The sequence below is a fragment of the Diceros bicornis genome, chromosome 12, assembly GCF_020826845.1.
Source record: "Diceros bicornis minor isolate mBicDic1 chromosome 12, mDicBic1.mat.cur, whole genome shotgun sequence".
Lineage (NCBI taxonomy): Eukaryota > Metazoa > Chordata > Mammalia > Perissodactyla > Rhinocerotidae > Diceros > Diceros bicornis.
Window position 1 is genome coordinate 19,241,735 of NC_080751.1, and position 13,093 is coordinate 19,254,827.

Here is a 13,093-nt window from a genome sequence, read left to right on the forward strand (position 1 = left end):
TTTCTGTTCTTTTCTTACTTTATTATTTTTGTCTTTCTATTTTTTGGAGGGGTCTACTCTATTGTTCTTCTCTAAGGTCTTGAGTTCAATGCTTGGCTAATTGACTTAACAACTCTCTTCTTTTCTAATATAAACATTTAAGGTGACACATTTTCCTCTAAGAACCACTTCAGCTGCATTCCACAAGTTTTGTTATGTGGCATCTTCATAATTGACTAGTTTCAAGTATTTCCTAATTTCCGTTATGATTTTACTTTGACTTACAAAAGATTTAGATGTCTGTTTGAAATTTCCAAAGATATGAGATTTTCCTATATACAGTTAAGCCCTGCAATAGCACTCCTGGCTGTATGATGAAGATGGCTGTAATGTGGTTGGTGATCAGCTCCTGCCCTCTGCCCATCCCCCCACTCTCCAAAAGAGAAAGGCTAGATTTCTCATTTTCCACTGCGGATAGGGGTGAGTGGTGGGGAGGAAGTGGTTGATCAGTTTTGTTCTGCGTACATTTCATTATCTTTACTTTTGGTACATACAGACTGACGGGAAATATTTCATTGAATTTAAGTTGCATCTGCTGTAGGATGACTCAATATTTTATGAGCCATTAGGGAAAAACACTGCCAATTAAATTATGATACATTATTAATAATCTGAAACATCCCAATTTCAGAGATGTTAAAACGTGAAAAAAAGTGTGTCTTAGAATTTATGAAATAATGGTATTTTTTTCATTAATCTTATAATTGCATAACCCACATTTTATGAAACCAAAACTTTTTGGACCCTACTTAGAATGTTTTGCAGTAGCCTTATTGTGTGTCTACTAGATCACGTTTAATTGCATTATTCGAATCATTTATATTTTATTAATTCTTTTGGCTGCTCGATCTATTAATTACTGAGAAAACTGTACTTAAATCTCATCCTATGATTATGGATTTATCAATTTTTATTTGCAATTTTGTCAATTTTTGCTTTATATATGCTGAGGATATGTCATTAAGTATAGACTAGAATTATACCTTCTAGGTTAACTCCTCCTTTTAAGATTATATAATGATCCTCTTTATACTAACAATGGTTTTTTATTTTTTGCCATAAAGTTTACTTTATCTAATATTAATATAGCTACACTAGTTTTCTTTTGATATTTGCCTGATATAACTTTTCTCATACTTTTATTTTCAACCTTTCTATGTCCATATATTTTATTGAATGTATGTTTTATTGTAAATAGCATATAGTGGGATATTTTTTAAACACAATCTGTCAGTCTGTGTTTTTTATCTGTTGAGTTTGGTCTATTACATTTATCTTGGTTATAGATTATTTGGATTTAACTTTTATTTCTAAACATAAATGTAACCATCTTACTATGTACTTATTGCCGAGTTTCTAGGGCATAGATTCAGAGCAATCATTTTTTTCTCATTTACTCTCAAAACAAGGAAATTTCAAACTTAGGGCAAACATTCTTTAAAATACTTTGAAATAAAAATATTGAAAGTCAATTGCTGAAACATCCAAGAAAAACAAATCAGTGCAAATCCTCCAAAACATACTTGAAAAGATATTTTTATGTATAAAGAGTTATCAAAATAGAAATGTTGGCAAATTATTGTTATTTCAGTTCATAAACAACATTTGACATCTGAGTCCTGCATTCTGATATTCCCGTGGTCTTCTGTCCTTCCTAATGACAGTACAAGAAACCACAAGTCATCTTGTTAAAATAATAATAATAAAAAAATACGAAGACATTGTAGAAAAGACCTTGAATTATGTATGGCTCTACTGAGACTAGCTGATAAATAGATGAGAATGATTTGTAACTAGTATATCAATTGTTTGTAAATGAGAAGGTGTCTTTTGAGGTTATTTGAAAACAAATTGTTCTCAGGAGGAGCGTTCAGCACACTCTGGCCTGAAAAATAATCTCATTTGTATTAGGTGGAGGTTGGCCAATCTGAATCACACGAAGAGAAGCTGTCTCCAGTGTCACCAGCAAAAGGCTCTCATATTTATTTTCAAAATATAAAAGCCAAACTCATCTGTTATACTGTATAGGACTGATCATGTTTACCTTGCTTCTTCACTAGCATACTTTTAGTTCTAGAATTACAGACTCTCAGTGTTGGAAGGAGTCTGAAAAGCTTTTCTAGTCCAACTGCCTATCTGATGCATGAACGGCATTTACGTAATTCTGCCAAGTTGTCACATTGCCTGTGCTTCCATACAACCACAACAGAGAACTCACTCCCACCTGGAGCAGCCAATTAGAAAGACGTCTGTAAAAACTGAGCCACAAACTGTGTCTATCAGCCTATTCTACTCCTTAAATCTATACAATAAAAGCAGACGCACCTGTCTCAGGACAGGTCTTCAAATAGTGAAAATGGCCATCAAGTCTTTCTTCCTGTCTCCAGGCTAAAGAGTCCCAATTCTATAGATTATTCTATATAATCTAGCATATTTGGTAATATTTTTCACATATTCAGTTTCTCTAGGCTCTCCTTTGAAGTGTCTGTGGCATTTAATACAAGACTCGAATGAAGATTTTTACCTTCACCAAGTTGAGAGGTTCCATCATTTCCTTAGTCTTAGATACAATACTTCTGTTAATTCAACCAGAAGTCAGAGTCTCTTTGGAAACCATAGCACTGCGCTGAGTCTTATAGTGCCTACACTTCAGTGTAAGGAAACTAACATTGGGTATCTACTGTGTACCAGGCCCTGTGCCAGCTATTTAAGGACCAGGATTTTAGGCACATTAATCTGATCCCCAAGCCCATGTTTGTTCCCACTTTTCTCTCCAGCTAAGTCTTTCCCCTGTGTTTTGCTAAGCCACATCTTTCAAAAGACATATCACCTACAATTACAGCAATAATAACATACAGGCCATCTTTTTTCAAGGGTTGAGTATGAAACACTAATGAATCACTTGTAGCCCCAAGGCTGTGGATCGGTGACTCTTGAAACAAAGTTCCCTTCTGCACAAATAATGGAAAAGTAAACTGGAACCTATTCCCCTTCCGCATGACCAAATTTATAGATCAGCGGTATCCAAATTAATGCTACTTTGTTAATATACCTGGAACATACAAATGCTACATTAATTGTCCAAAAATATTGCTTTGTGCTTCCTTTGAATGGCTTCCCATTGCCCAGCCTCCATCTTCTGTCATTTAAACCCTCCTCAAGGCCAGTCTCCTATTTCCCCTGCAATCCAGTCTCCCCTTATTCTTCCAGGCTCTGTGAAGCAACAGTGGCTAAATGAGTAAGGAGAGAGGCAGGTGTGGGAGTGAGCTGAACCGGAAATGGACTGATGTTAGGGTGAAGAAATCTACAGGGGAAAGTCAGGCTGTGGGCCCTGGTCCTGCCCTCCTCGATTGGATGTTTGGAAGGGACTTGTCTTCTCCATGTGGTCTTTCCTACAAATGAGAAACAGTTTGGGGAAAGTCTTGTTGGGAAAAGGATATTTATGGGATAGAGTTTTTGGGCTGAGTAAATCATGAGCTGACTATATGTTATCCCTGAATTTCTAGAATGATTTGTCCAGCTCCCTTTTGCAGGAAGGGGTGAACACCTTCTTGGGTAACTGGGAAGTAATCCACTAGGCCTATTAAGTGGACATGCCTTAAAGTGTGCAATTTACTTATCCAAAGGCCTGAGTGGAGGCACATGAGTCTTTGGAACAGAGGGAGAATTTCTGGGTACCTGTGTGATAGTTGCCGGTTGTGCCCCAAAGTATAATATTTATCTCTTGGAGTAAATATCCTGCCTTGGCAACTTGTTGTAGGCTTCTGGAGGGCAAGGACGGACTATTCTTCTTTGAGTCCCTAACAATTTGCCCACAGTACTATTTTAATACATGTTGGCCCTCATCTTAGGCCCCATTCACCACCAGCAACCTCCTCTCTACCTTTCTTTCCTTAATGAAGAGACCCACATGCTTATAGCTGCTGATATGAATTATCTATCCCAAAGATAGCTACCTATTTTGATTGATGGACTATTTTGCTTACCTTGGAAAAGAAATAGAAGAAAAAATTCTTCTCTGATTTCTACTTTTCCTGAAGAGAGTGCAGTAATTTTTTGTTATGTTGGAAGGCGTGATTGCCACTCAGCACAGGCCACTGGATTCATTCCCTACCAGGCTGGTGAAATTTAAGAAATTTTGGCAAGGGCAGCCATGCCAACTGTCTGTTTACCTAGATAGCCATCTGACTACAAAACTGGCTGCATTTGTAGTTTCTCAAGTTACTTCAAAGCAATAGTAACAGAATTGACCTGACTTACAAAATGGACCCGGGAAGTTGCCTAGGACAGAACTGTGCAGACAGTGCTGGGAGGTGGTCCCTGCCCTCCCTCTGCAGCCTCTCTTAGCTGCAGCCAGTGTAGCCTTCATCTGTGGGCTCCAGCACACTCCCTTCTGAGCCTGCCCTGCCCAAGGCAGTTGGTGCACCCTCAGCCTTGCCTGGCAGCATCCGGATTAGCTGAGCTACCATAGCTTAAGTTTCTGATATTCCACGGTGAGCTTAGGCGATGTCAATGTTCCCCAAGTCACGGCTCTTCTGTAATTACCTAGATTCTTTTTTTTTTGAAGATGAAAGATGCTTATTTCCTGAATGAGCAAGGATTGAAATTTAACATCAAAACTGCATCATGTATTATGTTTTAATTAAATATCAAAAAACTCCAAAATATGGCATATAAGGAAGGCTTTTCCAACTGATCCCAAGACAACTGTTTTGTCTCTGACCTTATCGCCTAATACCTCACCCCAACGAATTACAGCCAGACTGGCCCAAACATGCCTTTACCCAGGCCATACCCTTAGCAAATCCCTACTCTTTCTTTGTGACCCAGTTCACTTATCATCTCTTCTGTGAATGCTTCTTTGATTCCCCAGACACTCCACTTCATGGTATCGCTGGGCATTGTTCATTTCTCTATTAAAGCATTTATCACATTAAATTGCAAATCCTTGGAGTACTTGTTGTTTCCCATGTATTATATCTTTGTGTTCCTTGGACTTAGCAAACGCAGTTACCTAGATTCTCTGTCAGTCTCTATGGTTCTGCCTGGCTTCCAGCCTTGTGCTGTAGACCCTCGTGAACTAGGGGCCCACCCTGAATTTGATCCAGTTGAATGAGCTATTTCTAGGCCTCTTCTCCAGGTCTGCACCCCCGACAAAAGTCTGCTCCTAGTGGAGCTGGTGCTGTTCTGAAGAGGTCTTTGACTAGTGCCCTGCCTGGGATCACTGGTTGTAGTTTCTCAGCTGGCAGATTTGTCCCTCCTAAATCATGCTTAAGCTCCTCATGCTCCTTGGATGCGCATATTGGATTGTTGGCCATCTGCGTTTGAAGACTATCCTCCCACCAGATCAGATCCCCCTCTCCTAATCCTACCTCATTCTTGCTCCCTTTCTCACCTACCAGCAGGTGCCATCACAATCTTAGTACGACCTTTGATTGAGTCTATTCATTCACTCGCTCAATCACCAACTATTTACTGTGTAATTATTATGGGCAGGTATTGTGTCAGATGCTGGGTTGCAATGGTGAACAAGACACAATCTTTGTTTTTCCTCAAGAAGCACATGGGCTACACTATGCACGAGAGACAATTATTCTCTCCAATGTCTGTGCTTTCTTTACTCCAAATCGCCAGTTGTTTCCAAACTTACAACCTACCTCTGATGGGAGCTGGAGGCCCACTCTTTTCTGAGACATCTGGAGCCATGAAGTGCTAAAAACAATACTGATGCTAACTGGGCTCTCTCTTCCTGAAACAATGAGCAGCAAGTCTGTGGCTCACCAGGCCTTAGCGTGAGAGGAGGGAAGGAAGGGACGACTTGGAATGTGGAAAAGGAGCATTTGGAGAGAAAATTTTGCAGTCTGTGTCTGATAACACAAAAGGGAGAAGGCCCCTAGACTGGTCATACTGGGCTAAAATGATTCTATTTGGCAAATTTCTATTTTTATACCAGAAAATACTGTCAAAAAGAAGGAACATAAAAGAGAGGGTTCTGATTTTAAAATCTTGGGATTCTTAAATGAAGCAGATTGGGAGTGAACCAAGAGAGTAAATCATTTTGCTTAAATAGATTTTAATGATTTTTTTTCAAACTTCGGAGGACAATTACTGTCAGGTAAGTATAATGATAAGAGTCTTGTGTGTTTAAGATTCACCTGGCAAGCTTATTAAAATGCAGAATCCTGAGCTCTACTCAAGAAATTCTGACTCTAATGTTTCTCAACCTCAGTATGACTGACGTTTTGGACTGGATAATTCTTTGTAGTGGGTGAGGGTCTCCCGTGCATTGTTGGTGTTTCTGTCTCTCTCAAACAAATATCTGTTGAAAAATACCACTAGTTTTGGAAAAGAACAGTCTGAATTCATGAAAATCCGAAGGATAAAATGGTTTCAAAATTCTTGGGAAACAAGTTGGCACCATGTTCATCCTCATAGAAATCAAATCATACTCCAAAACCAGAATGAGTTGTGGCTATCAGCAGACACTGGAGGATCCAGTCTGCACTGAAATTCTCTCTGAGGCTGCAGATCTCATCTGCATGAAATGGTTCCTCCTCTGATAAAGTGCCTTTAAATATGCTGGGCACGATAGAATATTTTAAACAATAATAGGAATTTTCTATGTGGTAATAATGCATCGACTTTTGTAAATATTTGTTTTAATTCATTTTTCTAAAGAGTCTAAATATTCTCTTTATGTTACTCTTTACTTGATTCATTTACTAAGAAAATCTTTTTTCAAAAATAGTGAAGAAACTGAAGCCTAACCCCATTTAACTTATCACTGGACCTAATTTACTGTTTTTTTCCTCTAGTTATCCTGCAGGCAACATTTTCAAAGTTTCCCTCAGCCTATTCCTAGAATACAGGCTTATCATGGACTAGAAAGGAAGCATAACTTTTAATCAGGGAAACATCGCCTGTTTCTAATCTACAGGGCACGAGCAGCAAATCTTTTAATGAGACAGGCCATAAGAGTTTTACTTGGCAAGGACAGAGAATGTCAATAAACTAATAAACAGCTGTCATTCTTTGACAGACTACCATGTACCTCAAGCCCCTTACATACTTTACCTTTAATCTCTACAACAACCAGGCAAGACAGGCTCTGAGATGGGCTCAGGCTAACTTGCCCAAGATCACCCTAGAAAGTGGAAGGGCTGGCATTTGAAATTAGGATTTTCGACTCAATATCTTGTATTCTTAATTCTTCCATTCTAGTCCAACTATAGAGAGTTGTTCTTGTTTTGATGCCTCAGGGTTGTTTGTTGCATTTTTATTTTCATTCGAAAAGAATTTCTCTCAACAGTGACTTGACATGGGTCCTCTCAAATTTACTCGACCTTGTTGCTGTTTGTAGCCAGGCTGTTTTTCATATAAATTAGGGAGGAAAGAGAGGGTTCTCTATTGATTTAGTGTTGATTTTAGAACCTTATGTCTAGCTTTAGGTCTCTTTCCTTTCTTCAAAGATGGTGATTCTCCAACCTGGAGACCAATACAAATCAAATCCTGACCATGGTTAATAGGGAAGAGTATCAGCTGGGACTCATTGTTACAGACTGGGTGATCAAGGGTATGGAGTGGACATCCTAGGAGAGTAGTTGCCAACCTGAGAAATGGCCCCAAATTAGAAGGCACCAGAAATCGATACAAAATGAAAGGAAAAGAAAAAAAGAGTCATGGTCCCTGGGAGGGACTGTGAACAACTATGCACATGGACATATCTAGTTCTTGATCAGATTGGTTTCTCTTTAGGGGAGCACCTCTTACAACTTCTTCACTTGTAATTATCATTTTTCAAATCACCACTTCAGTTTTCTCCTCATGAAGCCCTCATGACTCTTCCTCGATTCGCTCCTCCTTCCCCTCTCTGAAATCCTATAGCTTTTAGACCTGGCTCACACAATCTTGTTCTTTCTTACATACGCTTTTTAAGCTCGTTGGACTCATTTCTCCAACTGGATTTTAAGCTCCTAAGGATAGCAACTTTGTAAAATGTAAATTGAGCACTGGAGATACAGTAGGAATTCAAGAAGTATTTGTTGAATGATTCCCTGATTTTTGTACACTTTGGTTGGGAAATTATGGAATTTGAAGGTGTTTATCTAAAAGAAGACAATCTTTCATGAAAAGTTCTTTAAGGTGCTAAAATTTGCTTGCTTTGTTCTCAAAAGGAAAAACTTCTTTTTGATATTTTCCTTAAAGAAGCACCATATTAGTGATTTTCTCAACCCATTTCTACAGGTTGGGGAAGAAAAGGGAGGCCAGTTAAGACTATAGAGATGGGATGTATTTAAATATGCTGGTAAAAGAGGACTTTGGATGTCTGACCATTTTCTATAGTCATGGAGCTCAACAAAGTTTACCATTTGTATAGGAATCTTTTAGCTCTTGGATGGAAAAATCTCTTTCCTGTAAAATTTCATGGAATTTCTGCTCCTGGCAGGGGCAACAGTTATTCATTGTGGATCTTGAAAATTTGTGACACAGTTGTCCAAACGGGCACCAAATAAAGCGAGAAAAGAACAATCTCAACTACATATTTTAAAATTATTTTTGGTTCCAGATGATGGACTGGGCAGGCTGTGACTGGCACTGACAAGACTAACCCTTTACTCAGACCCAAGGGATCATTTTTGATCTAAAAACCGTGTCCTCCAGACCAGCTGCCCAAGAAACAAATGCACGTCCAAGACCTTACTTCATATTCTGGATGACCACACATTCCACCTGCATCTCTCTTTTGCCCAGCGATGGCTTCAGTTTTTTTATTTTGAGCTTCTGTGTAGGGCCTTGTTGGAGATTGGAGTTTTATATTTGAATATAAGTTCCTTTCTCTGGATGATTTTGGCCATCGTGTCTGCCCCCTTTCAACCACCTGGACTTGGTCAAGTGACAAACATGTATTCCTAGGGATACATCTTGTCTCAGAAGAGTTCTTTTATTCTAATGGGACTCTGAAGTGAGGAGCCAACTCTCTGGGAGGAATCTCCAATTAGTTCAATAATTTTGACTAAACTTCCACTATAATGACAGCTAACATTTATCGAGTGCTTACTACCTGCCAGGCCTTCTGCCAAGCACTTTACATATATCATTTCATTTAATAGTCACAATATTGCTAAAAGATGTAAATTATTATTATTCTAATTTTACAGATTAGGAAATTGAGGCACAAAGGAGCTAAATAACTTGGTCAAGGCCATACAACCAGTCGACAGCAGGACTGATTTCCTGATTGTCCCCCTCCGTCCCAAATCTCATCCTTGGTCTTCTTCCTATCAGCTGAGGGCAACTCCATCTTTTCAGTTACTTAGGCCAAAGCCTTTGGGGCCATTCTTGATCCCTCTCAAGCTCTACATCCAATGCTTCAGGAAATCCATTAGCTTTGCCTTCAAAATATATCTGACTCTGATTTCTTCTCTCGTCTCCATTGCTCCCTCCTGAGTCAAGCCACCATCATCTTTTGCCTGAAATATTACCATAACACTTCTAACTAGTCACAGCCCTTCCATCCCTGTCTTCCCAAGGCTATTTCAGCAGCCAGAGCAGTCTTTCAAACGCAAGATCACATCGCTCATCTGTGCAAAAGCCAAAGTTCTCACGAGACCCTCCACTCTCCACCCCCAGTACCTCACTGCCTACTCCTCTCCTCACTCACTCTCTTCCAGCGAACACACCAGGTGTCACTGGTCTTGGGGTCTAAGCACTGGGGCTGTCTGTTTGGCGTGTTCTTCTCCCTGTAGCCTCACAGTTAACTTCAGAGTCTCTACTCAAATGCCACCTTGTCAATGTATCTCTACTTAAAAACTCACTCAAGTAGTACCAAATCCTCTTACTCGGCTCTATTTTTTCTATAGCATATATAACTTTTTAACATAGTATGTAATTCATTTATTATGTTTATTGTTCATTGTCTGCCTTCTCCTCCCCTCCCTCTCCCCACTAGACAGAGATTTTTGTCTGTTGTGTTCTCGAATGTATCCTAAGCACCCAGGACAGTCGTAGCACACTGTGCGTGATCAATGCAGATTTGTCAAATAAAATGAAGGAACGGAGTTGGATCTCAAATCTTAGGGTGGTGCTAATTTTGTTGTAGACACACGGCATTCTCAGGCGAAAGGGGGATAATGCAGAAAATGTTGGGAGGTGGTGTTTATCAAGGGTGAGTAGAACAGAAAAGTTAGTGACATGCACTCAGATGAAGGAGATGGAAGATGCACGTGTAGGCCGGGGGGAGTCAGGAAGCACTAGAGGGCCTTTACTGGGAGTGCTTTCCATTTTGCAGTACATTAGTAAGACACCCTTTCTTCTTGGCTTACAGGCTTAGGACTTAAATTTGTAGTCCTGGATCTGCCATTCCACAGGTGTGGTCCCGAGATGTTTCCCCTTCCCACTTCCCTGCCCTTGTGACCTCAAGAGCATAGCTGTTTCTCTGTGGTATGGTCAGACATAATGAGAAACACAGGCCAAAACTGTTGGATCACTCCAAAGCGAGGAGGAATCTGGAATGGAGTTGTTAGATTTGGGGTATTTTAATCATTTCCTGCAGGTTGGCAGATTCCAAAAGGGTCAATTTCTAAAAGAATCAGGCAGGGTACACTTGAAGAAATTTCACTGCTTCTCCACACAGTTTTCATATTTGGTCTCTAGATTTGACATTCAACTGAAGGATGCCTGAGACACAGATATTTCTCATTGGTGACACTTCTCTGCGATAACCCTAGTCGCATACTTTGGTCAAGTAAAACTTTTCCATTGCCTGCACCCATTGCACTGGCTTATCTTGCTTTCCAGAAAACTGGTTTGCTCCTAATACAGGATGAAAAGTGTGTGTGAGGGGAGGAGTGGGGAGCTGGGAGGGAGTGTTGTCCATTATGAGGCCCAGCCTCCTGCTCATTTATGAGATAACTCATTTTTATCTTAACTGGTTTCAGTGCATGCCTGCTAACTCTTGTCCATCTAGGAGGGTGTTAATGACAAAAACGCCAATTACTGAGGGGTTCTAACAACATGTCCTCAAAAGGTCAGCCAGGAAGTGACTGTAATAATCACCAAGCTGACCATTAGGCCAAGCACATTAGTCTCTAGAATGATCTAATGGAAAAAGTGCATTTGGTTGCAGAAACAATATTCAGACAAAGGTTATTTTGGAACTGCTCATATTAGGGGCTCAGGTCTCATATGAGCTAAGCTCTGACTGTGAGCTCTGAGACCCTGACAGAGGTTGGGAGCAACTGCACAGGCTGAAGGGTTCCCAGCCATGGCTGCACACAAGAACTTCCCAAGGTGGCCTTGGAACCACCAAGGCCAGGGCCCACTCCAGAGACTTTGTTTCAATTGGTCTGGCACGAGGTCAAGGGCTTTAACATTTTTTAAAAGCTCTCCAGGTGATTTTATGTGTAGCCAGAAATGAAAACTACCCAACGTGAAGGAGCCAGAGACGGGGCATCTGTGGAGCTGGTAGAGAGCATGCAGCTTCCCCTCCGCCTTCACAATCCCTATGGCCCAGGGCCACTCCCGCCCGCCTCCTGCTTCATCAATTTTCCATTTTCTCCTGGATTATCTCCACAATCACATAAACGAGCAGTAATTTCTCCCATTTTAAATAAAGACTCTCCTTATACTCCAAATCTTCTTTCAGTTACTTCCCTTTAGAGAAAACCTGCCTAACAGGTGCTTTCTGTACATGCTGTCCAATCTCTTCCTGTGCATTTTCTCCTAAACCTGCTCCATCCAGGCGTCCCCTTTCACTACTGCACAGACACTGGCCCCATCTTACCACTGGTTACGCCAGTGAATTCAGGTCTCACCCTTGGGGACAGAAATGGGGAACCTGGAGAAGCCCGACCCAGGCATTCCTGAGATGCTCCGGGGTCAGCACCCCCGATCTAGCCCAAGGTTGGCCGAGCAGTGCCAGGATCAAAGCTCAGTAAACAGAATGCAGAACCAGAAAACTTTCCAGGGTGATGATAATGACAATGAAGCCTTCAGTAAAGGGAAAGCTGATGACTTACACAGTGTGTGGTGGTGATGATGACAGAACTGGAGATGAAAGACAGGCCATCGTTCATGCTGACCTGGAGTGCGGCTTTCCTGAAATGACAACGGAACCAGAGATACTTAGCTTGGTGTGCAAGGAGCAAGAGGCAGAGAGCTGGACACATAGGTCCCTGTGGACTCCGCTCTTAACTACACTTGGGGCTGTAATCTCTTTCCCTGGGGGCCTAAGCTGTCTCCTTTGTAAAACGCAGAGGATGGTCTCCAGGGCCCCTCCAACTCTAACTTCTAGAAGGATGTCAGGATATGCTCGGTTGCACATCAAGACAGTGCATTCAGCCCTTCTTCATTATAGTGAATTGTTTTGAATGGGCAAAGGCTGCTTCCATTTAATTTACTTGTCACATTATAGTAGCATGAAGTATTCTCAAAAAATGGTTCAAGTCAGTGAGGATAAACTGGTCAAGGTAAACTTAACGTTCTGTTGTTATCTGGATTCTCAGCAATCTGATCCTGATGGAGTGGCTTTGTTACCACCCAGCCAACCCACAGAGGTACAGCAGTAGACGAACTAATTTGCCTCCTACCTCCTCCCATCTACAAGAGACTCACTGAAACATGAGCCTGCATTTTGCTTGCATTTTGCAGCATGGATGCAGGTCTAGTTTGTGGAATCAGTGGTATTGCAGGCTGATGTTAGGCAACACGAGTTGGAGACAATTTGAAGAAATGATTGAAAGCAGAATTCAGATGAACAAGTTGAGCATCTTTTCCTTAAAGCCAGCATTCTATCTTCAGCCTGTTACAGACACGTTTTGGAGACGCTAGTTTGTGTTCTCTCACAAACATTGCTTCTCTGTTTCCCCACATATTTCTTTTCTTGTTCTCTTGCTTCTGTTGAATATTTTGATCACACATCACTAGCATTTATTGTAATTGCACCACCATGAGATTCTCCCCATAAATTAGTTCAGGGAACCTCATGCAGTCTGGGTGAATACCTGACGCTCTGCAGAGGTGTAGAGGAAGAAGCACCGAGCTTGGCCTCAGACGG

General features: G+C 40.9%; 1 protein-coding gene across 1 annotated transcript in view; it reads right to left on the bottom strand.

Moving 5' to 3' along the window:
- Positions 1–13,093, bottom strand: part of ANTXR1 (ANTXR cell adhesion molecule 1) — a 222,129-nt gene that overhangs the window by 105,088 nt on the left and 103,948 nt on the right. Inside the window, exon 12 of the mRNA XM_058551049.1 lies at positions 12,057–12,135. Coding sequence (XP_058407032.1) covers positions 12,057–12,135 — 79 coding nt within the window. The remainder of the gene's footprint in view (positions 1–12,056; positions 12,136–13,093) is intronic.